At 44.3% G+C, this 27,657-nt stretch overlaps 1 protein-coding gene across 3 annotated transcripts in view; it reads right to left on the bottom strand.

Moving 5' to 3' along the window:
- The window catches only part of COL19A1 (collagen type XIX alpha 1 chain), a 1,587,177-nt gene that overhangs the window by 541,871 nt on the left and 1,017,649 nt on the right, over positions 1–27,657 (bottom strand). For all 3 annotated transcript variants that reach the window (XM_073675502.1, XM_073675503.1, XM_073675504.1), the window contains exons 20-21: positions 26,327–26,368; positions 13,170–13,205 (exon numbers count right to left, since the gene is read on the bottom strand). In XM_073675502.1, coding sequence (XP_073531603.1) covers positions 13,170–13,205; positions 26,327–26,368 — 78 coding nt within the window. The remainder of the gene's footprint in view (positions 1–13,169; positions 13,206–26,326; positions 26,369–27,657) is intronic.

Genomic DNA, 27,657 nt, shown 5'->3' with positions numbered 1-27,657 from the left:
AATGTTTGAGATTGTGGTCCCAGCTCTCTTCAGGTCATTGACCAGGTCCTCCCATGTAGTTCTTGGCTGATTCCTGACCTTTCTCAGAATCATCCTTACCCCTTGAGGCGAGATCTTGCATGGAGCCCCAGACCGAGGAATATTGACAGTCATCTTGTGTTTCTTCCATTTTCTAATAATTGTGTCAACAGTTGCAACCTTCTCACCAAGTTGCTTGCCTATTGTCCTGTAGCCCATCCCAGCCTTGTGCAGGTCTACAATTTTGACTCTGGTGTCCTTAGACAGCTCTTTGTTCTTGGACATGGTGGAGAGGTTGGAGTGTGATTGATTTAGTGTGTGGACAGGTGTCTTTTCTACATGTAACGAGTTCAAACAGGTGCAATTACTACAGGTAATGAGTGCAGAGTAGGAGGGCTTCTTAAAGAAAAACTAACAGGTCTGTGAGAGACAGAATTCTTGCTGGTTGGTAGGTGATCAAATACATATTTCATGCAATAAAATGCAATTTATTTAATTAAAAATTATTCAATGTGATTTTCTGGTTTTTACTTTTAGATTCTGTCTCTCACAGTTGAAGTGTACCTACGATAAAAAATTACAGATCCCTCCATTCTTTGTAGGTGGGAAAACTTGCAAAGTCGGCAGTGTATCAAATACTTATTTTCCCCACTGTATATATATATATATATATATATATATATAACTTACATTTTGGAGTGTTTGTTAAAATGGTATGCAGTCCAGACAATCCCCAATGAGGATCACAAACATCAGAAACACAAGTCTCTCTCCAGCTGAAACAGTATCACTGTGGTTAAAATGTATTAGCCTGAAGTCAATGCATTTAGTGTGTTGTCTAGATTAGTGTTTCTAATGTATCTACACCAAGTAAATAGTAACCCCAAAGCTACTGTACGATAATACATGATTTTCTAAATTGACAGCATAATTTGCTGACAGTGCCAACACTCTCCAAAGATGATGTGTTCTCCCCCGTGGTAAATGTGCTGCAGCATGACAGCCTAGGCTCTTTTGTGAACACATCTGTATAACTCATATCACCAGTAGTGTTGAGCCACCCCCGTAGTGTTCGGGTTCGGTTCGGTTCGTCGAACACCGGGATGTTCGAGGAACTGTTCGTCGAACTGTTCGTCGAACACCGTCGAACACCGTTTAAACCAAAGGCAGGCAAACAAAAACACATAGAAACACATAGAAAACACCTTCAAAGGTGTCCAAAAGCTGACAAACTGCTCAGAAGACGCTCTCTTTAAAAAAGCCGGCCGGCAATTCAGCAGTAGAGATGAGCGTTGTTCTACTCGAACTGTTCGCCAATCTCAAATTCGAGCTGTTTTGGGCGGTGTTCGAGCCGGTCGGCGAACACGAACAATTTGAGAAAAATTCGGCTGTTCGAGGTTATGTTCGATAACTGTTCGTGCACCAAAATCATAACTGGATTTTTTCTCAGTAATGATGAAAATTAATGTTAATACGCAGTTTGAGTGTACAGCGGGGCGGGGGGAGGGGCAGGGGATGGATCTCTGCAGGAACAATGAAGATCTCCATTTTTTTTTCTCTTTCCCGCATTTGCAGTGGGGAGGTGCAATCTGTCAGCCTATCAGCAGCGCACACACGGAGCGAAGTGCTTTTTTTCACACAAGCAAGGGCATGTGTGATTGGCAGTGTATGTCACATGTCCTTGCCCTATAAGACCAAGCCATTTTCCCCGTCGCCACCATTTTCTCACTGCTGCAGCTGCGTGTTAGACGGCACCGCTGTTGCTGTGTGCGCTATACCTTGTTAATTTCAAGCCAATTTTCGCACAAATATACAGATAGCTTGGGAGTAGGGAATAGTTGTGATTGCAGTCCTTTTAAGGACTAGGTTACAGCATTTCCTACGACTTTTATCAGGCAGGTCTGTGCTCTTAAATAGATAGATTGTGGGAGTAAAGACTAATTGTAATTGGAGTCCTTTTCAGGACTAGGTTACATCAGTTCCTATCAGTTTTTGCCAGGCAGGTCTGTGCCAGTGCTGTGCAAGTTTTTTTCACAGCATTTGGCTGAATCTAGCAAAGCTAATCCTTTTTGGCCTATTGCAGAGTGTGTTAGTCAGTGGAGTAGCCTATCTGTGTTGCAAGATATACCACCTGTGTATAGAATACCAATTTTTTTACTGCACCTAGTGAAGTAAAATCTTTTGGGCATAGCATCATTCTATTAGTCCATCTATACTGACCTCCATCAGGTTGCAAACTGAATATAATTTTTTTCTGCATCTAGCTCTGAAAAAATATTTGGGCTTCTAGCAGTGTGTGGGACTTGGTCTATTAGTCCATCTATACTGACCTCCATCAGGTTGCAAATTAAAAATAATTTTTTTCTTCATTTAGCTCTGAAAAAATATTTGGGCTTCTAGCAGTGTGTGGGACTTGTTCTATTAGTCCTTCTATACTGACCTCCAGCAGGTTGCAAATTGAATATAATTTTTTTCTGCATCTAGCTCTGAAAAAATATTTGGGCTTCTAGCGGTGTGTGGGACTTGGTCTATTAGTCCATCTATACTGACCTCCATCAGGTTGCAAATTAAAACTAATTTTTTTCTGCATCTAGCTCTGAAAAAATATTTGGGCTTCTAGCAGTGTGTGGGACTTGGTCTATTAGTCCATCTATACTGACCTCCATCAGGTTGCAAATTAAAAATAATTTTTTTCTTCATTTATCTCTGAAAAAATATTTGGGCTTCTAGCAGCGTGTGGGACTTGTTCTATTAGTCCATCTATACTGACCTCCATCAGGTTGCAAATTAAAAATATTTTTTTTCTGCATCTAGCTCTGAAAAAATATTTGGGCTTCTAGCAGTGTGTGGGACTTGGTCTATTAGTCCATCTATACTGACCTCCATCAGGTTGCAAATTAAAAATAATTTTTTTCTGCATCTAGCTCTGAAAAAATATTTGGGCTTCTAGCAGTGTGTGGGACTTGGTCTATTAGTCCATCTATACTGACCTCCATCAGGTTGCAAATTGAATAAAAAAATTTTCTGCATCTAGCTCTGAAAAAATATTTGGGCTTCTAGCGGTGTGTGGGACTTGGTCTATTAGTCCATCTATACTGACCTCCATCAGGTTGCAAATTAAAAATAATTTTTTTCTGCATCTAGCTCTGAAAAAATATTTGGGCTTCTAGCAGTGTGTGGGACTTGGTCTATTAGTCCATCTATACTGACCTCCATCAGGTTGCAAATTAAAAATAATTTTTTTCTTCATTTAGCTCTGAAAAAATATTTGGGCTTCTAGCAGTGTGTGGGACTTGTTCTATTAGTCCTTCTATACTGACGTCCAGCAGGTTGCAAATTGAATATAATTTTTTTCTGCATCTAGCTCTGAAAAAATATTTGGGCTTCTAGCCGTGTGTGGGACTTGGTCTATTAGTCCATCTATACTGACCTCCATCAGGTTGCAAATTAAAAATAATTTTTTTCTGCATCTAGCTCTGAAAAAATATTTGGGCTTCTAGCAGTGTGTGGGACTTGGTCTATTAGTCCATCTATACTGACCTCCATCAGGTTGCAAATTAAAAATAATTTTTTTCTGCATCTAGCTCTGAAAAAATATTTGGGCTTCTAGCAGTGTGTGGGACTTGGTCTATTAGTCCATCTATACTGACCTCCATCAGGTTGCAAATTAAAAATAATTTTTTTCTTCATTTAGCTCTGAAAAATTATTTGGGCTTCTAGCAGTGTGTGGGACTTGTTCTATTAGTCCTTCTATACTGACCTCCAGCAGGTTGCAAATTGAATATAATTTTTTTCTGCATCTAGCTCTGAAAAAATATTTGGGCTTCTAGCAGTGTGTGGGACTTGGTCTATTAGTCCATCTATGCTGACCTCCATCAGGTTGCAAATTGAATAAAAAAAATTTCTGCATCTAGCTCTGAAAAAATATTTGGGCTTCTAGCGGTGTGTGGGACTTGGTCTATTAGTCCATCTATACTGACCTCCATCAGGTTGCAAATTAAAAATAATTTTTTTCTGCATCTAACCCAGCCAATAGTTTTGGCCTAATACCACAGTTTGGCCACTCAGCTCTGCTCGGTTACCATCCATTGTTTTTTTGTGCAAACAACTCCAGAGTTGTGAATTAGTTAACCACCAAAATGAGTGGAAAAACGCCTGCTGCTGGTGGAAAGGGGAATAGGCGTGTTGGGAAGGGGAAAAAAGGTTGTGTCCGTGGGGTAGGTGCAGAAGAAAGACCATCTTCCAGCCAAACTAAAATGTCTACTTCTTTTAGCGGACAATGTGATAAGATCCCTTTCTTACGGCCACGCCAATCGCTACAAATTCCAGATGAGGCACAAAAACAGCAGGTGCTTCAACGGATATCAAGTGCTCCTTTAAGTGGGCTCTCCTCCACATCAACTTCAACATCACAAATACTCCAGTCCTCAAAGGTGTCACCCAAATCGCACTTGCTTCCTCACAGCTCCCAAATCTCCAGCTGCCCGTCTGAGTATGAGGTAGAACAGATGGTTGAGTCTGCAGAGCTGTTTACTCATACTATAGCCTGGGAATCAGAGGTCGACTCCAGCGCTTCTGTGAATCCAGACGAGGAAATGATCTGCACTGATGCCCAGAATCTTTATGAGTCGGATCCAGGACCAGACGCAGAAGGTTCTGACCATAATGTAGACCCTCAATCCCAAACTGTAACTCCTGTTGGTGGAGACAATGAGGAAGACGATGATAAGACTCAAATACCTGATTGGAGCGACAACTTTAGTTTTTTGTCAGGGCAGGAACAGGTTGGCTCTGAGGACGACGGGTGTGATAACGCACAGGGTGATGATGATGAGGTCGGAGATCCCACTTACTGTCAACCCACAGTCAGCCAAGAGATGAGGTCAGCAGAGGAGGTGGAGGAAGATGCTAGTGACGACGAGGTCAGGTTGCGCCTTCCTGGACAGAGACGTAGTACTGGAAGCACGTCAACAACTGCATCCTCAAACACAACTCTGCCTCTCACCACAAGTCGTGGTGGCTTTTCAGGTCGCATGGGTGCTAAGCCTTGCATAGCCTGGGCATTTTTTCAGATCGATAAAGATGACCCAACTCGTGTTATCTGTAACATTTGTCAGCAAAACCTAAGTAGAGGCCAAAAAATACATAGTTTGAGTACTTCATGCATGAACCGGCACATGGACATGAAGCATAAGTTGCAGTGGGAAGCTCAGTGTGCTACAATGCGGTCTAGCCGGCCGGGCCAACCACCGTCTGCCATATCTTGTGCATCCGCGGCCTCTTCATCCTCTGTGACTGGGGGGACAGCAGTCACACCTGTTTTGGGGCGCAGACCTGCCACCTCTTTACCCGCAACAGCCAGCGTGATTGGCAGGTCATCATTTTCTTTGGAGGTGGTAACACCAGCTGGTCTTGAGCGCTGTCCGACATCGATAGCACCACCTTTGGATCAAGGCAACCTAACATGTCCGCCTGCATCTTCCTCACAGACCGGCAGTTTGCCGGGGACACCCTTATCAACCCCGTCTAAGCACAATAGCCAGCCCTCGGTCCCTCAGATGTGGACAAGTAAAAGACCATTTCCTCCTAGCCATGAGAAAGCTAAGAGGTTGAATTTCACCATCTGCAAGCTCTTGGCTACAGAAATGCTGCCTTTCCGCCTGGTGGACACAGAGGATTTTCGAGACCTTATGTCCGTCGCAGTGCCCCAGTACCAGATGCCCAGTCGGCACTACTTCTCAAAGAAAGGTGTGCCTGCGCTCCACCAGCATGTCGCACACAACATCACCGCTTCTTTGAGAAACTCTGTGTGTGACAGGGTGCATTTCACCACAGACACTTGGACGAGTAGGCATGGACAGGGGCGTTACATGTCGCTGACTGGGCACTGGGTAACTATGGTGACAGCAGGACAAGGGGCTGCTGTCCAAGTCTTGCCGTCCCCACGAGTTGTGCGTCAATCCTCTTTATGTCATTTTTCCTCCACTGCTTCTGCCTCCTCAACCTCCTCTCGGTCTTCCACCTGCACCCAAAGCCTGTCTGGTCATGCCACAAGCTTTCTAACTGCGCAGAAGGGATCCTGCACACCTCCTTACTATGCTGGCAGTAGGGCTCAACGTCATCAGGCGGTTTTTACATTGACTGTTGCAGAATCTTACATGTGCTTTTCCACAAAATACCAGTGGTGCACGTAGTGAATCTCACAGTTCCAACTTGCCAACTGTGGTCTGTATGGAATTGTTCAATAAAGGGCCCAAAATTAAGATAACATAGATGGGAGAGGTCTCTATGAATAGGAATTCCTAAGTATTTGATACCCTGTGAGGGCCAGGCAAAGGGAAAGTTGGACTGGATGGAATCCTATATGGATTTAGGGAGGGAGACATCGAGGGCCTCAGACTTCGCTGCATTGATTTTAAAATTTTACCATGTAACAAAGTGATCTATTTCAGCCATAACAGCAGGGATGGATATATGTGATTGAGTGATATATACTAGGACATCATCAGCAAATAGAGAGCACTTGTACTCGGTGCCTCCCACCTCAATCCACCTAATATTGGGGTTATGGCGAATTGATGAGAGCAGGTGCTCCGTCACTAGGATGTATAAGAGAGGGGACAGAGGACATCCCTGCCTTGTCCCATTGGTGATTGTGAAAGGTGATGAAAATGTTCTGACGCACCCCCTGGGCCTTGGGACACCCGGAGCCGGACCCTTTTTGGTGGATGCTGGTGGTTGTAGTCTTCGTGGCGGCGATCCGGTTCCGTGGCTCAGGGCGGTCAAACCAGTGGCGGAACTATTTATGTGGTTTTGATGTTTAAATGTCCGACTACGCCACCCGTGGATTGCGGTCAGAGTGAACCGCCGCTACAGGGCAGACCGCTAAGGCTGGTGTTGTGGGTGCAGCAGAGCGTAGCATAACTCCCCACGGGAGGAGTACAGCCTCAGGGCAGTGTATGCGGAGGATGGGGGTGATGGTGCAGGGCAGCAGCAGTAACGACACGGAGTCAGTGATGCAGTTCAGGGCCTTTACTCACAGTTCTTATTATCCAGACCACGTCTGCAGGTAACGGCTGCCCACGTCGTACTGTGCTCACCAGGTGAGGGGCTCAGACAACTCCCAGATAACTTTGGAGCGCTTCACAGGACCCCCTTTGTGTGTCCTTTGTCTGGCCTTTCTTACCAACACTTCTGTCCGGCTGCCTCGGGCCTCCTCTTGGTAAACTTGGCGCCAGTTTCCCTGACCCTATGTGGTGCCTTCCTAGCGGGTGGAGCAAGGGGCTGCGCCACATAAAATGTCAGAGCCTCCGGTTTCTAGCTGAGGGTCGTTTCCTGCCTCCACTAGTTCGGGGACCGGTCTCCCCCTTTGGCCTGACCCCTCCACGCAGGTGGATTCGGGCGTGCGGTGGCGACTCGCCCGTCCGCACCCCTGGGATCCCTTCATTCCTCGTTCCTGGAGCCTTCTCCGCTCCTCTTCCTTCCTTCTCCCTCTTGCAGGCCTGGGCCTCTGTTACTAGGCCCGCCTCCGGAGCAGAGCTCATGCAGAGCCCCTGCTCCCTGCCACTTCTGCTCAGACTTCTCTGCACTGAACTAAGATGGTGCCCACCTTTTATACTCCCTTCTCAATGCACCCAGGAACTGCTTCCTCCCTGCTCCTGCACTGCAGGGTTCCCCTTCCTCAGTGTTCCCTCCCCCCACTCCAGCCAGGGACAGGGACTGTCGTGCCCATCTCAGGGGCATATTGGTCGCCCTGCCCCACGGCAATGTGGTGTAATGCATGCAGGTGTCGGGTCCTGATCCACACTCCATCCTTATCTGAGAGTGAGATATCACACCTCTGGGTGAGGTGCAATACGTCTGTAGCAACCGAGCCCTCGGTGCTACAGTTCCATTTATCTTCAGCCTAGGTGACGTATTGTGATACAGGGCCGTGATTTTGGCTATAAAAGGGTCCCCTAGACCCCTACCCCAAGCTTTTTAAGAGAATCATATATGGCGTGCCAGGAGACTCTATGGAATGCTTTCTCAGCATCCAACGAGAGTATCTACTTACAAATTTTTAACTGCATCTAGCCCAGGAAATACTTTGTGCCTAGTAGCAGTGTCTGCTAGTCAGCGGATTATCCCGGCTGTTAAGCAAGCTACACCACCTGTAGTTTGGACACTTAATTTTTTCAAAGGAAATGCTTCGGGACCACGGGATACTTAGTGAAGAGCATCAGGAGGCACCCCAAGGCATAGGGGCTGGGACTGGCACTAGGATGCCTTGCGGTGGACAGCCGAGCTCGATCCTTATAAAAGCTTTTTAACTGCAGCAGCTTTAGTGGACGCTACTGGAGCTGGAATTACGCGGCTGCTGGCATGAGACTTGCCCTCCAATAGATCCTTGTAAATGGATTTAAAGTGTATTCATTCAAATTAGAGGGACAATTTAAATTAAAAAGCTTAGAGCTGCCTCCACCACAGGGGGGCTCTCTCGACCCACCAGCGGACAGGCACCAGTATTGGGAGAGGGGGGCTGGCCGTCAGGGTTCACCGCGGCTCTGGCACAAACCCGGCGACACGGAGGTGGCACGGGCAGGAGCGGACTGGCCGTCTCGGCTTCTCACTTTTTGGATTTTAGAAGGGCATGACATGCCTATATCTGTGTCTCCCCCTCCTTTTACTCCTCCACCTCTTTTCTTTTCGCATGACTATATGTACTTGTCACTTTTCCATGTGTTAGTTGTGTCTTCTGAGCAGTTTGTCAGCTTTTGGACACCTTTGAAGGTGTTTTCTATGTGTTTCTATGTGTTTTTGTTTGCCTGCCATTGGTTTTAACGGTGTTCGAAGGTGTTCGACGAACAGTTCGACGAACAGTTCGGCGAACACACGGGTGTTCGACGAACCGAACCGAACTCGAACACTACGGGGGTGGCTCAACACTATTCAGCAGCAGCATACACCGGTACCCGACAATTTAGACAAGAAGGAATAGAGCATCACACATAGATTAGATAGATAAAAACATGTCAGTCACATATATAAAAGGTACAGTGACAGTGTTGGTTACTGTACTTGTCATTTAGTGTAAAGGATTTATTTTAAAAAATATTAGTGTTTTCATGCACCGTCTCTTTAAAAAAGCCGGCCGGCAATTCAGCAGCGGTACCCGACAATTTAGAACAGAAAGAATAGAGCTTCACACATAGATTAGATAGATAGAAACATGTCAGTCACATATATAAGAAGTACAGTGACAGTGTTGGTTATTGTACTTGTCATTTAGTGTAAAGGATTTATTAAAAAAAATATTAGTGTTTTCTTGCACCGTCTCTTTAAAAAAGCCGGCCGGTAATTCAGCATCGGTACCCGACAATTTATAACAGAAAGATAGAGCATCACACATAGATTAGATAGATAGAAACATGTCAGTCACATATATAAGTACAGTGACAATGTTGGTTACTGTACTTGTCATTTAGTGTTAAAATAAAGGATTTATTAAAAAAAAATTTGCGTGGGGTTCCCCGTAATTTTAGCCTCTAGCGGAGGTTAAGCAGACGGCTGGGGCAGATGTTTGAAGCCTGGGAAGGGGGTAATACCCATGGAGCTTCCCAGGCTACTAATATCAGCCCCCAGCTGAATACATAGCCTTTACTAGCTATTAAAATGGGGGACCCCCCCAAAAAAATGACATGGGGTCCCCCCTATTTTAGTAGCTAGCAAAGGCTAGGCAGACAGCTGGGGGCTGATATTAATAGCCCAGGAAGGGTGCCATGAATATTGGCCCCCTCCCAGGCTAGAAACACCAGCCATCAGCCGTCCCAGAAATGGCGCATCCATAGGATGCGCCAATTCTGGCACTTAGCCTCGCTCTTCCCACTGCCCTGTAGCGGTGGCAGTGGGGTAATAGGGTTGGGGTTGATGACAGCTTATAATGCCAGCTGACATCAAGCCCAGGTTAGTAATGGAGAGGCGTCTATAAAACACCCCCATTACTAACCCCATAGTCAAAGTTAAAAAAAAAACACAAACACCCAGAATAAAGTCCTTTAATTGAAATAAACACATAATTCTTTATTGTTCTAAATTAAACCATACTTACCATCACGCCCATTCCAGTTGAAGCCAACGATCTCCTGCAATAAAAGAAAAATAATAAAGCAACATCATCCTTACCTTTCCATGGTTCCCACGACAGCTCCAGCTCTGCTACATCGAGATGAGAGGCTAGACTGCAGCAGAAAGCTGCCATCCAGCCTGTCATCCCGCAGACACTGAGAAGCGCGGGCATGCTTGCGCTCCTCAGTGTCTCGCTGTGACGGCATCCAGATGAGCCGAGTTCATGTCCAATGAACTCAGCTCACTTCATGCACGTCACTGACAGCATGGGAAAATTCTCCTGCACTCAGCGCTTCAGCGTGAGAATTTTCCCACGCTGTCAGTGACGTGCATGAAGTGAGTTCATGTCCAGTGATCTCAGCTCACCTCATGCACGTCACTGACAGCGTGGGAGAATTCTCACGCTGAAGCGCTGAGTGCAGGAGAATTTTCCCACGCTGTCAGTGACGTGCCTGAGGTGAGCCGAGTTCATTGGACATGACCTCGGCTCATCTTTATGCCGTTACAGCGAGACACTGAGGAGCGCAAGCATGCCTGCGCTTCTCAGTGTGTGCGGCATGGCAAGCTGGATGGCAGCGTTCTGCTGCGATCCAGCCTGTCATGTGAATGTAGCAGAGCTGAAGCCGTCGTGGGAACCATGGAAAGGTAAGGATGATGTTGCTTTATTATTTTACTTTTATTGCAGGAGATCTTTGGCTTCAGCTGGAATGGGCGTGATGTTAAGTATGGTTTAATTTAGAACAATAAAGAATTGTTTCTTTATTTCAATTAAAGGACTTTATTCTTGGTGTTTGTGTTTTTTTTTAACTTTGACTATGGGGTTAGTAATGGGGGTGTCTTAGAGACGCCTCTCCATTACTAACCTGGGCTTGATGTCAGCTGGCATTATAAGCTGACATCAACCCCAGCCCTATTACCCCACTGCTACCGCTACAGGGCAGTGGGAAGAGGGAGGCTAAGTGCCAGAATTGGCGCATCCTATGCGCCATTTCTGGGGCGGCTAACGGCTGGTGTTTCTAGCCTGGGAGGGGGCCAATATTCATGGCACCCTTCCTGGGCTATTAATATCAGCCCCCAGCTGTCTGTCTAGCCTTTGCTAGCTATTAAAATAGGGGTGACCCCACATCATTTTTTGGGGGGGTCCCCCATTTTAGCAGCTAGTAAAGGCTAGGTATTCAACTGTGGGCTGATATTAGTAGCCTGGGAAGCTCCGTGGGTATTACCCCCTTCCCAGGCTTCAAACATCTGCCCCAGCCATCTGCTTAACCTCCACTAGAGACTAAAATTATGGGGAACCCTACACCAACTTTTTTTTAAATAAATCCTTTATTTTAACACTAAATGACAAGTACAGTAATCAACACTGTCACTGTACTTCATATATATGTGACTGACATTTTTCTATCTATCTAATCTATGTGTGATGCTCTATTCTTTCTATTCTAAATTGCCGGGTACCGATGATGAATTGCCGGCCGGCTTTTTTAAAGAGACGGTGCATGAAAACACTATTATTTTTTTTAATAAATCCTTTACACTAAATGACAAGTACAGTAACCAACACTGTCACTGTACTTCATATATATGTGACTGACATGTTTCTATCTATCAAATCTATGTGTGAAGCTCTATTCTTTCTGTTCTAAATTGTCGGGTACCGGTGTATGCCGCTGCTGAATTGCTGGCTTTCCATGTTTCACTGTGAGCACTGTTCCCATCGATTTGGGCAATCACTGTAATGCCACAACCACCATGGCTGAGGCATTACAGTGAGTGGCAGACAATCCCTGCATGATTGGTGCTCTAAATAGTGCCAGACATGCAGGACACGCTTTTGGTGCACGAACAGTTATCGAACATAACCTCGAACAGCCGAATTTTTTGCAAATCGTTCGTGTTCGTCGAACAACTCGAACACCGCCCAAAACAGCTCGAATTTGAGATTGGCGAACAGTTCTAGTTGAACACCGCTCATCTCTAATCACCAGTGAGAAATACTAGTACTTTGTAGATTTTTAGCTTCTGAATGTAAACAGGAATGTTCCTATTAATTGACAGCCAATAGGGATATTTAAAAAATTGAGGCATTGAAATACTGAATCGGTCAAGATCCAGGGCCGAAACATTAATAATTATTCTGACTATTTTTGGATTGCATGAATAAATAACTCCTTCACTTCACTGCATACCTTTCAAGTGACGAGTTTTTCATATATTTGGTTTTACGGATTGGAACACTACTCGCAACTTGTATACTATTACCTGCTATCCCAAGGATAGGTCATTAATATCTTAAGCCTTCTAAACCTTTCTAATTTGTATTTTATTTTTTTTTTTACATTTTTAACTACGTATATATTTTTTTAGATCGCTAGGCAGCCTGAATTTATGATCGTTTCACTGATTACACTGTATGCTGCAATACTTTATGTAGTGCCTGAAGATAAAGGACTTACGTAAAAGACTGGTAGAGATTGATTAATCCAATCGCTGATGTAGTTAAACAGCAATGATTGTAGCCAGCTCTGATTGCTGCTGGTTATAACCCCATGTTGTGAAGGGGTTAAGCTTTACTTATATAATACAAAAAAACTTATTTTCTATTTAAATAAGATGCAATATTTATTATGTTTCTAATAATCTAGTTATTTGCTGCCTGTGTGAAAAGATAAACAGGAAAATCACTAATTTATATGTTGCTATAATAGAAGATTGCCCCTAAGATTTACAAGATATTTTTATTTGCTCACTCTAAGTAAATAGAACATCATCCAGCCATTGGGACTTGGATTGAGATAGAAGAATTTGTTTGTGCATTTGGCATTGATTATTTTCTAATCAAACAATCTCTCAGTCATTTAAGAAGTCCTACTTCACTGCAGCTGTTTTGAAATACTTGCAAGTAAATCCAATAATCCATAAAAACACATTAAGGTTTGAAACAGATTAATTGATTCGCTTTCAATGCCAAAAATGTTTAATCTGAAACCATTCTATAAATGATACAATTTGGAGCATAAATAATATGTCTCAGTCTTACTCACAGGGTCACCTTTTTCTCCTTTTGTGTCAGACACGGTCTGTAAGAAAGATGTGGTGAATAGTTATTACATACAAATTCCTTCTCATTTAGAAAAATAAAAACAATAATAAATGAATGCATTACATAAAGAAAAACTCTATTGCTTTAGATCTTACACATTATGTAATAATAATAGCCATAAAAGACACAGAGTGGCAAGATTTTTCGATCTAAAGGGGTATCCTGATAATCAGACCATGTGATCACACTGCTGATCAGTAGATAAATAAGCAAAATGCTCATTTCTCAGCTAATCAGATTCATTGTTGCCGGCAGCACATGTCCTAGGTAAACAGGAGAAGTGCTGATAACAACATTCAGGCTGTATGGTGACAAAAAAGGATTTTATTAACAATTTTTCTGTCCCTTTAAGTTTATGCATCCCATATGAATGGTCAGTATAGGAGTACTGATTGGTTTGTATTTAGCTGATCTGCACTCGTGTGTTGAAATTGGGTAGTATAAATTGGGACTTAACCTACCCTGCAAAAATGAGAAAATTTGCATTACTTATCCTCCTCTATTTTGGTGATTCTGTAGTCACAGCCTCTGCAACCATGTCAACAAAAACGGGGTGCAGAAGCATAGGGACAGCTCTACAGTGGCAGAGGGTAAGTAAAGCTGATTTTCTTATTTTTACACAAAGGTTGGCTTAGACTAAAAAAAAGAAACTTTGAGAATGCCATTACCTATTAAGCGATAGTTTCAGTTCACAGGAGTGCACTACATTGCATACAGCTCAGTGGGCAGAAATTTATTTTAACCGTATTAATTTAAAAGCTTAAAACTAAACCAGTCAGACTCTGTGTGACATATTTCTGGCTTGCTAGATATGTTAGACCCTTTTCCCTTTATAAGAGCACCTCTTGATTGGCTTACTTTAGTCCAATATTTAGCTTGCAAGTTTTGTGCAATTTTGGTGATTTTTAACACATGCTCCTTTATATAGACACTTTGCGAAACTGAAATGTTGTGCAAAAATAAAATACATAATAATTCTATCACAACATTTGAATTTTTGACACAAAATGAGCAAAACTATTGCTGCATATAGTTTAGTAAAGCTCCCCCAAATTTCCCCAATGTGTCTCTTTGGACAGCAGCAGAAGCTTAGCCACATGTTTACAACTGTGAGTGAGGGGTTTAGCCCCTTACTGATTTCTGATGTACTATTACATCATATGTTGGCTCCCTGACTTTGATACAGACTCAGAAATGAGTCCGCATCTTTGCCGGCAGATGATTTATTCAGCAATCATCTGCTTTAAACAGTTGCAAGTAGAGCATAGCTCTACCCATGGCTGTTAACCTGTTAAAAGCCACTGTCTATATGTGACAGCAGCTTTTACAATGTGCATTTCGGAGGGTTGCACTGTCCTAAAGGCCCAGTGTTGCACCTGCAATGTGATATTGGGGTGCAGATGGGTTGCTATGACAGCTGGAGGTCTGATGAAGACCCATGTGCTTGTCATGAGGGTAACCCTATGAAAGCCAGCCTGTGACTGGCGTTCATAGGAGTGTAGTGAGCTGGCCGGCTCTGGCTGTTCTGTGATAATTGATATAGAGCCTGTTACAGAAGTGATTACACAGGATGATGTTGCCACCTTGTGGCCAGAGGTTGCACCTGCGCAGGGTGTGATGACAGAGAAAAAGACTGAGCCTCCTGTGTCCCGCCCTAGAGAGTCACGTGACCAAAGTGGGAAGCAGGAAAAAGCGCGCGAAGAGTCTGCGGGGGTCTGTGAAAAGAGCCAGGACGGTGTGCAGGCCCTCGTGTGTGGCGCAGGAGAGACTCTCAACGTGATTTCTTCTATCTGACACCATATCCTCGGAGCCTTCCCCAGCTTCTGCACTGCTGAAAGATTCAGCTGTTACACTCCCCGCTACTGGAGTGTGGACTACATAAGGGGACCCACCAGAGCTTCTATCCGGATCAGAGAGACTGTAAGCGGGACCTCTGGCGAGAGGCCGAAGTACTACTTCCTTTCTTTCCGCGAATTCTGCTGTTCCTGTTTTTTTTCCGGCTGGGACGCCCTCCTGCAAAGACATACAGGCCTGCGACGGGGGACACATCCTTCTGGAGTAAAGGACTGGTAACGTGTGAGTAGGGACAGTGAGGGTCAGCTTATCAGTACACGTTATTACTGTGCATATTTACGGTTGTCATTTATTGTTTTTCTTTGCTGTGTTAAAAATGTATACGAGTAAAGATATGGTTATCAAGATAGAGTCTGTGTGTGGGGATCTTGCTGGGCCAGATCATAGATACCAATGCGCGGCCTTGCCCGCGGTCACTTCATCTGGCGTAGTCGGCAGGATCTGTGACCAACAGGATTCCCACCCAGGCCATGTGTACAGTCAGAAAGCCCCGCCGGTGTCTATTGTGAATCAGGTCAGGAAATTTGGCGGTCGAAACTACCCTGTACCAGACTGGGCGGAACAAGTCCGGATACTGGGGGAAATGTATAATATTGACTCTAAGACCTCGGCAGAAATGGCGGTACTGACGCTAGAGGGGGAGGCATGGACGACAGTCAGACTGGAGATGGTCAGGGGCCAGCGTACAGTAGATGATTTGGTGCGGGTGCTGGAGAACACCTATGGGCCTACCACATACCAGGGAACACTGCGACACATGTTCTTTAGACGGACGCAGCTTGAATAGGAGGATATTCCCCAATATGCGAACGCCCTTCAGGTACTCCTTGAACAAACCTGTGGAAAAGGGGAGCAACTAGCTGGTATGGCTTCTCGTGACCTGGTACTGAGAGACCAATTTGTAATAGGACTGAGAGACCAGTATCTTAACCGCACGTTACAGGACTTGATCCGGATGATGCCGGCTCTTACTTTTGCTGAAGTCAAACAGGAAGCCATAGAACGTTCAAGGGGACCCGTCATGGATGTGGGGATTCAAGGTGCTGCGTGCAGATCCATATCTGACATTAAAAATCCGAACAGTGACACGGAAGACCTGAAACAGATGGTAGCAGACTTACAGAAACAGGTATTACAGTTAACATTAGACTGACAGGGAGACCAGCGAAGACAGCCTAGTCGTCCCGTGGGACAGTGTTGGTCATGTGGTGATCCTCGCCATAGGGCAAATCGTTGTCCTCAACACTTCCCTCCGCAACAACCTCCGTCGCACCAACGACCAAACCCTCAGTCACCCCAGCTAAGGGAATTTCGATCAGACCAGCGAATGGAACCCCAGCCATATCCACAAGCAGAGCTACCACGCCGGGCCTCACAACAATGGCCGCCGTTAAACTAGACACCCCTGCAGCTGAGGCTCGCGCAGCAGGGGATTCCAAGGAGAGGGGTGTGGAAAAACAGAGCCGATGGCGGAGTGCTCTTGCCTCGAATAGCCCGACACTTGAAGTTGTCCTGGAAGGAATTGCCGTACAGGGACTGATGGACACCGGGTCACAAGTGACCACGATCTCTGAACAGTTTTACGAAAATTACCTCAAACCAAGAACTGCTCGTGACCCAGACACCGCCATTAAGATTATTGCGGCTAATAATCTACCCATTCCAGTGACCGGAGTTGCTTGGATGGACACAAAGGCCTGCGGACAGGACTTAGGGAAACGAGGGATCGTCATCGTCAAGGAAGGTTTCGGCTCCGAAACCCCAGTGATAGTTGGAATGAACATCTTGAAAGACCTAGATCTTATGCTGTTGACAAGAAAAGGACACAAATACTGGCAGAAAGTCACCAAACATAAGCAGACTCATCTGGCGTTCCAGCGCGTAATCCGGACCGTTGGACTTCAACAGATGGCAGAGGAACAACTACCCCTAGCCGCCATTACTGTGCCACGCCGTACCCGGATTACTTTGCCCGCTGAAAAAGAGACAGTCATTTCCTTACCCCTAAACACCCACCGACAACTTGAGGGGGTTGAAGTGTTGATCGAGCACGAGGACCCCAAGTGGGGGTAAGCTAAACCCACTAGTTGCTCGCACTCTAGCCGTCGTGAGGAACGGGAGAGTCCCTGTCAGGCTAAACAACACCGCAGATGTAGGCCTAGCCCTTGAAGCCGGCACTCAACTTGCCCGGGTATATGCTCTACCCACGGAAGTGAATCCCATTGGGCCCCTAGAATTCACCCCGTCTACAGAAGGTGACTGGACGGTAACCGTCTCAGCCATAAACGCTCAAGTAGACGATGAAGACATTGGGTGAAAACTATGGGAAAAAGTGCAGCTAGACACGTCTCAGTACACCAAACAAGAAGTGTCTCAAGTGGAGGAACTCCTGCGGGAACACCAAGACTCCTTTGCAAACCATGACACAGACTTTGGGTGTACCACCAGTATCCAACACGAGATACCTACGGGCGATACCCCCCCCTATCCGCGAGAGGTACCGGCAGATACCACCTCAGCAATACCAGGAGGTGAAAAGCCTGTTAGAATCTATGCTACACGCCGGAGTGGTACGTGAAAGCCAGAGCCCGTGGGCTGCACCAGTGGTGATAGTCAAAAAGAAAGATGGTTCCCTGAGATTTTGCGTGGACTACCGTAGGCTGAATGCTTGCACTATCCGGGACTCATATCCACTTCCCCGGATCGAAGAGTCACTGACCGCCCTGAAGAAGGCCAAATATTTTTCGTCCCTAGACCTGGCCAGTGGATATTGGCAGGTTCCAATGAGTGAGAAGGACAGGGAAAAGACCGCCTTCATCCTTCCCATGGGCCTGTATGAGTTCGACTGGATGCCGTTCGGCTTGAATAACGCACCGGGGACCTTTCAGAGACTAATGGAACGCTGTCTAGGGGACTTCAACTTTGAGTTTACGCTGATATACCTTGACGACATCATGGTATACTCCGCCACCTTTGAAGATCATCTTCACAAGCTTGGCCAAGTGTTCCAGCGCTTGAGGCGACACAGCTTGAAGTTGAAGCCCAGCAAGTGCCGTCTGTTCCAGCAGGAAATCGACTACTTGGGTCACCGGATCTCGGCCGAAGGCGTACAGCCCTCTCCGGAGAAGATAGCAGCCGTTCAAGAGTGGCCGCAGCCAACTACCGTCAAAGAAGTCCAGGCTTTTCTGGGGCTAGCAGGCTACTACCGTCGGTTTGTCAAGGACTTTGCTCGGCTTGCTGAACCACTGCATGAGGTTCTCCGAGGGACCGCGAACAGCCCCAGAGGACGACGCATCAGTTGGGGGCCTGACCGAGAAAAATCCTTTCAGGCACTTAAGGCTGCTCTAACATCACCCCCTGTTCTGGCATATGCAGACTACACATTAGCGTTTCAGTTGCACACCGACGCCAGCCTTCAAGGTCTAGGGGCGGTCCTCTCTCAAGTTCAAGATAATAAAGAACGCGTGATAGCCTATGCCAGTAGGTCTCTCCGTGACACCGAAAAGAATCCCGTCAACTACAGCTCCTTCCGCTTGGAACTCTTGGCTCTGACTTGGGCTATGACGGAGAAATTTGCCGGCTATCTGACAGGAGCGGAGGTGCTGGTCATGACGGACAACAATCCTCTTGCCCACCTAGAGAATGCCAAACTAGGAGCAATGGAACAGCGCTGGATGGCCAGGCTCTCTAGATTCCAGTACAAAATTAAATACAGAGCGGGGAACGAGAATCAGAATGCTGACAGCCTGTCTAGAGTGACATCATCCCCGCCAGTGGGGGACCGGGATGAAGAGTTGGAGGAAGATGAGATGCCTGACTTTGCCCGGCTCGCAAAGCAAATAGAAGATAGCCGCCAGCATGCGGTAGGAGGGATTGAAGCCGTAGTGGGATCTCCCCTGTCCCAGCAAGAATGGGCCAAGCTTCAAGATCGAGATCCCGAGCACGTCTTACTGAAACAGTATGTGAATAAACAAGAGAAACCGCCCTCCGAAGTGAGAGCCCGACTATCGACCGGAGCCTTGGCTCTGCTTGCCCAGTGGGATCGGCTGATCGTGAAAGATGGAGTCCTGTGTTGCAGGGCCCTTTTATCCCATATGCTGGAGGAGTGTTTGCAGATTGTCGTCCCGGTGCAGTTGGCCCATGAGATGGTGGGCGAAGCTCACAGGAGGAACGGCCACTTCGGCATAGACAAGACCCTCCGGTGGACCCAGCAGTTCATTTTTTGTCCGGGGCTCCGTAATTTGGTTGAAAACGTCTGTCAAGCATGCTGTAATTGTGAATTCCACAAGTCCGCGGAGCAGCGTGCCCCCGTCCAGACGTCGAGGCCCCTCGAGCTGTTGATGGTGGACTATCTGTTGATCGGAACGGCGAATAGTGGCTACCAGTACTGTCTGGTGATGGTGGACCACTTCACGAAATTCACTGTCGCTGTTGCTACCAAGGATCAGACTGCTGAATCAGCTGCACAGGCTATCTGTCAGCAATTCGTTCGGGTCTACGGGTGTCCGGAGAGGCTACACTCTGATCAGGGGGCTTGTTTCGAAGGGCGAGTCATTGAAGAACTCCAACGGATGTATGGAATCAAGAAGTCCAGGACCACCCCTTACCATCCACAAGGGAATGGCGCGTGTGAACGCTTTAACCGGACCCTCTTACAACTGATCCGGACTTTGGCTGAAGACAAAAAGCCCGACTGGCCTCGATTCCTCCCGGAACTGCTGTGGGCCTATAATAATCAGGTCCATTCCGTCACCGGATACACCCCATACACCCTTTTCTTTGGCCGTCCAGGCAAAGACATCCATGAGTTGCAACTGTTTAGCTCCGAAGAAGATACCTGTGGTACCTATCCTTCCTGGCTACAAACACACCGCCAGAGAATGGAGACTGTCTACCGGCTAGTAGGCCGACAAATTCAGGATCAAGTGCACGCTGACCCACTTCCGGTACAAGAAGACCCACTGAATGTAGGTCAACTGGTCCTAGTCCGAATAAAGAAGCCGCAAGGGAAACTCCGGCCCAAGAGGGAGACCGAAGTCTATCGAGTAATTGGACAGCCGTACCCTGGTGGCCCCATCTATCGAGTGCAGGGCGAAGACAGCGGCAGCATCAGAACTTTGCACCGTAATATGTTGCGCCCCTGCCGTTCCCAGCCTGACTCCCCTACTGTGATACCTAGAGAGATGGATATCACTAATACTGTCGGAGACACTGACCCCGGGGATGTAGAGACTGAATGCATGCCTACCCCTGTCCGTCCGACTGACGCACTTGAACCGATTACCTCCTCTACTGACATGTCGACTGGGAAAGAGAGTAGGGTGACTGATAGGAGAGAGGGGATCCAACCCATTAGGCGGACAACGAGGACCACTGCAGGGGTACCTCCAGGACAGTCCTACAGAGACCAATATGTGTGGCCCTCTTCCCAGCCGCCCCCTGTCACTTCCACAGCCATCGCCGCCCTGGAGCCGGTCATTGGCAGGGACTGCCAATCTTTGAGTGGGGGGGCGTGTAGTGAGCTGGCCGGCTCTGGCTGTTCTGTGATAATTGATATAGAGCCTGTTAAAGAAGTGATTACACAGGATGATGTTGCCACCTTGTGGCCAGAGGTTGCACCTGCGCAGGGTGTGATGACAGAGAAAAAGACTGAGCCTCCTGTGTCCCGCCCTAGAGAGTCACGTGACCAAAGTGGGAAGCAGGAAAAAGCGCACTAAGTGTCGGCGGTGGTCTGTGAAAAGAGCCAGGATGGTGTGCAGGCCCTCGTGTGTGGCGCAGGAGAGACTCTCAATGTGATTTCTTCTGACACCATATCCTCGGAGCCTTCCCCAGCTTCTGCACTGCTGAAGGATTCAGCTGTTACACTCCCCGCTACTGGAGTGTGGACTACATAAGGGGACCCACCAGAGCTTCTATCCAGATCAGAGAGACTGTAAGCGGGACCTCTGGCGAGAGGCAGAAGTACCCCTTCCTTTCTTTCCGCGAATTCTGCTGTTTCTGTTTTTTTTCCGGCTGGGACGCCCTCCTGCAAAGACAGACAGGCCTGCGACGGGGGACACATCCTTCTGGAGTAAAGGACTGGTAACATGTGAGTAGGGACAGTGAGGGTCAGCTTATCAGTACACGTTATTACTGTGCATATTTACAGTTGTCATTTATTGTTTTTCTTTGCTGTGTTAAAAATGTATACGAGTAAAGATACGGTTATCAAGATAGAGTCTGTGTGTGGGGATCTTGCTGGGCCAGATCATAGATACCAATGCGCGGCCTTGCCCGCGGTCATTTCAGGAGACCATGATTTTTCGTATATACAGTTATTACCTGGTTCACAAGGGGTTAATTACCTGGATATAAGTTATCCTTAAAAGCTTCTGTGCCAGCTTCATCAGAAGAATGTACATAAATCTCTGCGATGCAGATTGCAATGGTACATGCAATCAGAGGCATCTATTTTTGTTCAACACTGATTTACAACCTGGCTGCATGCATGAGCCATAATGGTGAATTTGAGTTATTTTAATGCATTTTTGTTTTTTATTGTACTGTTTTTTTTAATCATTGTTAAATAATTTACTGTAAGAAAAACAAAATGAAACTTATCACTACTGATGATCTGATCCAATCTGAGTTGAATTTCTTGAAATTTGAAGGTCCCCATGAACAGGATGCTATTTGATTCTTGCAGATTACTCCCCCCAAAAATATCTGGTGCCATTTCCCACACTGTTGAAGAGTCACAGAGTGGGCTAATGTTTAGAGTTGCAGCTAGACGGGCTTCCCCATAATGCCCTGCAGCTGTCACATCACATGGTCTAGGGCAGCCAACCATGGGGGACTATCACAGTCAATATAAAAGATTAGGGCTGGCCAATTAGTGCCATCTTAAGCTTTTTACAACATAGGGATAGAGGTCAAAGCACATAGCTCATTCCACATAGGGACAGAAAAAGGCACTAGTGTTAAAGAACATTTAGTTGCATTTATTCGAAGACAGAGATAGAGTAGGGGCAGCAGCAGTGCCAGGATAATTGTTTAACGCCTTAAAATTACACACACTTCTCATCCTTCTTACAGTACTAAAGTTTGGAATCTCTCTTTCACTCGCTCTCTCCTTCCCATAAGGCTATATAAAACAGACTGGATACAGCATTGGGGGATGGCAAAATGTTATATACACTTTTTCAAGGTAATTGGAATACTTTAGATTCGCCGCAAATGAATGTTTTGGGAAAAATTTACTGAACCTGGTGATTTCAAATTTGAAAATGTTCGATCATCTCTACTAATGCATTTTGAAAAAGACTCCTTTAAAGCCTCAGCAAAAATGTGGGTTTCCCTATTTCTCTTTGTCTAATTATATTGTGCTTTAAGATAAAAGATAATAAGAATAATTCAGTATATTTTATTTTTTAATAGAAACATTTGGAAGAGCACAGTTTATTTTTATACTATAGTATCGTATGATAGCATCTTACAAATTGTAACTAAAGAAGTTTGAATTAAAATAGGTGCCACGATTTCCCACAAGAGTTTCCTAGAATTTCCAAATCATCAAAAAATTTATAAGAATTGATAATTAGAAAGTAACATTATTGTCTCTTGCTCACTATGATTTCGATGGCCTGTAGTCAACAGCAACAAATTCATCTTTTCTCAACATTTAATCAAAATGCCTCTATAAACCACTACTAATTATTGGCTAACTAAAAAATTGCTCTCACCTAATGTAGTTTCTATCCGCATTATCTCACAGTTCATACCTTGGAGCAAAATCTTGACTGACTCACAGAAAACAGTGGCCACATTAATAACAATGCCATAAGGACATGTCATTCATTAAATATGCTTTTCAAGACTAATGAAAATAATTTGGCAGGTTGCACTGAAAACCAAAAACTAACAAAACCTCGATATGCACTTCGAGTAGGCAAAATAAAAAGTTTTACACCTCTGATAGAAAATTACAGAAATTCAGATCTGCTAAGCCTCATATAATTTAGTAATTATTATGCAATGATATCTCTACAGGGACCAGTTTACATTTTGCCTCTAAATAAGCTTGACCATGGAATTGGATAGTAGACCTGATAACACCATTTTAAACAGAAGAGATCTCAATAATGCGTTTTGTCTGAGATTTGATGCCAGATGGAAATTGCATGAAATACAGATAAGCTTAACATATCGTTACTGCCAACTTGGAGGTCCCACTGTGATTCTAAGCACTATGCTGGCATTCTGCTCTTACAGCCAATATGTCCAACTTTTTATTTAACTATCTTTATCCCTCAGTTACAACATCCTAAATTCTCAAACTTTTCTGTAATCAGAGAATTAGAATAAGTTTTAACTGAAGAAAACAAACTTTTCTTCTTAATTTTTTAACAAAAAAAAGGTTGTTGACTTAGAAAAGAAAATCTACATCTGCTATGACAAAGATTTGAGCCAGAATTTGTGTCATTTTCTGGCTTTAGAAATAACAAATCTGTACTAAGTTGTAGGCCAAAAAGTTGTAGAAAAAAAAACAAACATTAACTGATTACTACATGTAGGCCTATATGTTACTGACAGGACCTTTGTAAATTAGGGCATTTTACGGTTTACTGTTATTAGCATTTTAGTAGATGCTCTAATTTAAAGTGGACTGCATCCCGCACTCACTGTACACTTACTTTAATTTTCTGGCATCTCTTAAATGCTTAAGTAATACTTAGAAGTAACAACACCACCTACTAAAATCCGTGAGTTCCTGATAGAAGAACCTTCTCAAGTTCCCCTCTATAAGTTAATGGTATCCATACCTCTACTGATGCAATATGCTGCCCCCTCACTGAAAAACTGCTGTTTTAATTCATATGCAAATGAGTGCTCTGGGCATGATCAAAGCACTTTCCAAACCTCTGTGTCAGATTTCCTGTTGTCCTTCTCAATTTGACCACTAATGACTGCTATTGTTCACCTTAATAATTGTGCTGCAATCCCCTTACCATTGGAGGCTGCTGTTGTGTTCTGCAATTGCCCTTTACTAAGATGGCAGATTCTGAAACTGTGGGATCCATGTTGTTTCCTGCTTGGCCCTCCTAAAAGCTGCATGGATCTCTCACTTATTGCTTGAGTATTGTGCTAGCTGTTAGCTTAGTTCCATTCTCCAGATCCTGAATATTCTTACCCAGACTGTTCTCACTTATCTATGGATTGTTTCCTACAACTCCTTTGCTAACTCCAAGAACTTCTACTATCGCTTGCTGTTCCTGCTCGTGCTCCTTCAACTACTGGTTTCCAGCAATACTACACCAGTATCCTAACACTCTGCTTTCCTGGCTCTATTTCCTGCTTAATAGTGAGATGTCAGTCAAACAAAGAAGGTGTGCAGAACACTTAAGCCTTATTTACATATGAATTAAAATTAAATTTTTCAGTCAAAATTGCAAACCTATGGTATGGAGGACATTATCTTTCAGATTCAGTAATGCAACCATATATACATTTTGAAGGGGTAGGTGTATTGCTCAGAAGGTTTTTGCTATTTAACCTGAGAGCAGCATGATGTAGGAGCAGAAACCCTGATTCCAGTGATAGGTCACTTACTAGGCTATGTGTTGTTTTCAATAAAATCTGTGATTTGTCAGCTGTCCACCCGCGGCTGTTAACTAGTTAAATACCACTGTTAATCTCTGACAGCGGCATTTAAATAGTGCAAACCGGATGTGCATCACTTACCCCGCCCATCGGAGACCCCATCACATGATTGCAGGTCTCAGATGGGTTGGCATGACAACCAGGGGTCTGCAGAAGACCCCTGTGCTTGTCATGTCCAGATTGCTATGAGCGCCGCCCAGTGGTCGGCGCTCATAGCAAGTGAGCACATCTGCTGTATACAGGAGATCTGCTCATCGCCTGTATGCAGCAGATCCGTTCAGGCAAGTGCTGCTTCTAGTCTCCCATGGAGACTATAGGAGCAAGCAAAAAGTAAAAAAAAATGTTTTTAAAAATATTAAAAAAATATAAAAGTTTAAATAACCCCCTTTTCGCCCCATTCAAACATTTAAAATTAAACAATAAAAAAAAAACACATACACATATTTGGTATCGCCGCATTCTGAATCGCCCGATCTATCACTATAAAAAAAGAATTAATCCAATCGGTAAACGGTGTAACAAGAAATAAATTCTAAACGCCAGAATTATGTTTCTTTGGTCGCCGCAACATTGCAATAAAATGCAATAATGGGTGATCAAAGTATCAGATCTACCCCAAAATGGTATCAATAAAAACATCAGCTTGGCGCACAAAAAAATAAGTCCTCACCCGGCCCAAGATCACGAAAATTGGAGACGCTACAGGTCTCGGAAAATTGCAACTTTTTTTTTTTTTTAGCAAACGTTGGATTTTTTTTTCACCACTTAAATAAAAAAGAACCTATAGATGTTTGGTATCTACGAACTTATAATGACCTGGAAAATAATAATGGCAGGTCAGTTTTAGCATTCAGTGAACGTGGGGAAAAAACAAAACAAAAACAACTGCGGTATTGCACTTTTTTTTTGCAATTTCACAGCACTTGGAATATTTTTCCCATTTTGGTAAAAATGGTAAAACCAAAGATATCGTTCAAAAGTACAACTTGTCCCACAAAAAATAAGCCCTCACACGGCCATATTAACAAAAAAATATAAAAATATAAAAGTTTTCTGGGAAGGAGAGAAAAAAACGAAAATGTAAAAATGGATAATGGCCCCGGGGTAAAGGGGTTAAAGTACAGTATATTACAAAGCTGAAGGTTTGTTTTGAAATCTATGTTCAAAATGACATAATTAATTATGTTTTGAACTTAGTATGTCATTATCTATGAGTAGGAGTAACCAATAATGATACTGTTTAACTATATAGCCTTATAATGAAAGCTCCAGTTAACACTATGTGAGCGGCAATGGGCTGAATTGGAAAGCATGTCTGGGATACGGCTTTTATTGGAAATCCTGACAATAGTATATTTACTTATGTAGACTTCTTAAGAGACAACACAGTTTTTCGATGGTTTTATGATCATGAACCATGCAGAACAGCATCCACACTAGGCTATTTTGTTTCAAAATAATGATTTTACAGAAAGCCATTTGACTGTATTTATTAGCTTTGTTCCTGCCTGCTCTGCTGGCTAGGCACTAAACCTTATGGATTTTATGGCACCTACTTCACATGCTGTACAATTTGAAACCTAATTTGCGCTGTTATATAATTACCGATCCTGGCAGGCCCGGCAATCCTCTTGGACCGTCATCCCCCTACAAATCAAAACAATAAGAAAACAACTGGAATAATCCTTGTAAAAAAACATTTACCAAGTCACTGCGAGCTTAGAATAAAAAACATCAAACTAATGTATTTGGAGCAAGGATGATAGGAGCTGTAATTTCTATAATGAGGATGGTTTGACTGTACAAAACAAGAATAAACGACACATTAAACACTAATCAAGTTCCTGCGTTGGACAAATTAGAATTCATCATAAATATGCATTTGTTATGAAACAGCAGTAAATGTAATAAGGACGAAGCTGATAAGATCATTATTCTTTCCGGCAGAATTTTCCATTGTATTTACTTATCTTGTATTGCTTTAAATACACACGTAACTCACGGACACATAGCACCAGTGATAAATTATACATAAGGCTGGTGATTCAAGTTAAAACACAGTGTGAAGGGTTTTGTGTGAACAGCACGTGACAAATCAAAGCAGCAAAAAGTAATTTGTGGTCTTCGACAACCACTTTATTTTTCCATGTAAAGTACATTATTCTGCTGACACATCCATACACCTCGGTTTTGAGCAGTACAAATGACAACATGTTTGGGAAACAATTTATCAAAAGTAGCTTACTGTAGTTATTTTAAAATGCAAATGAGACTCCTGAATCAAATGCTTTGGGATGGAAACCAGACATATCTCATCATAAAAATACAAAATCATTTGTCAAGTTTCATCTGCTTTATTACAGAAAATCATGTTTTTTGCAAAAAAAAATTAATTTAAAGTACAAGGTTTAAATGCCTTAGACCTATTTCCCATGATATTTATGTTATTCTCATGATATAACAGTAAAGCAGAACTATTTATCCTCAGGGCATAAACATTTTAATCATGTTAGGAAATTAATTATTTACGTTACATACAGATAAAAAAAACTTGCCTTTAATACATAACATGATACACATAAATAATCAGTCTGACACACATTGCTGGTGTATGCCAAAGTTGACACATCTTGGAGGCTTGCAAGCTCCTTTGATGTGGCTTTTGACTACCTAGACCAGGGGTCTCAAACTCAGCTGTGCATATGGGCCGCACACAGAAAAACATTTAATTTGGGGGGCCGCATTATTTGCATGACAAAGTGACATTTTTAGTGATACCATTTTATTTTCTATACACCTTTTGAACTGGTCCTCATATTGCAGACATGGTCCCCCATATTGCAGACATGGTCTCCCATCCAGGTCCCCCATATTGCAGACATGGTCCCCATATTGCAGACATGGTCTCCCATCCAGGTCCCCCATATTGCAGACAT

This window comes from Phyllobates terribilis, unplaced genomic scaffold, assembly GCF_046119375.1.
Source record: "Phyllobates terribilis strain yellow unplaced genomic scaffold, ASM4611937v1 Scaffold_3__8_contigs__length_932513732, whole genome shotgun sequence".
NCBI lineage: Eukaryota > Metazoa > Chordata > Amphibia > Anura > Dendrobatidae > Phyllobates > Phyllobates terribilis.
The sequence above is the reverse complement of the archived record's forward strand: the minus strand, read 5'-3'. Positions and strand labels throughout refer to the sequence as shown.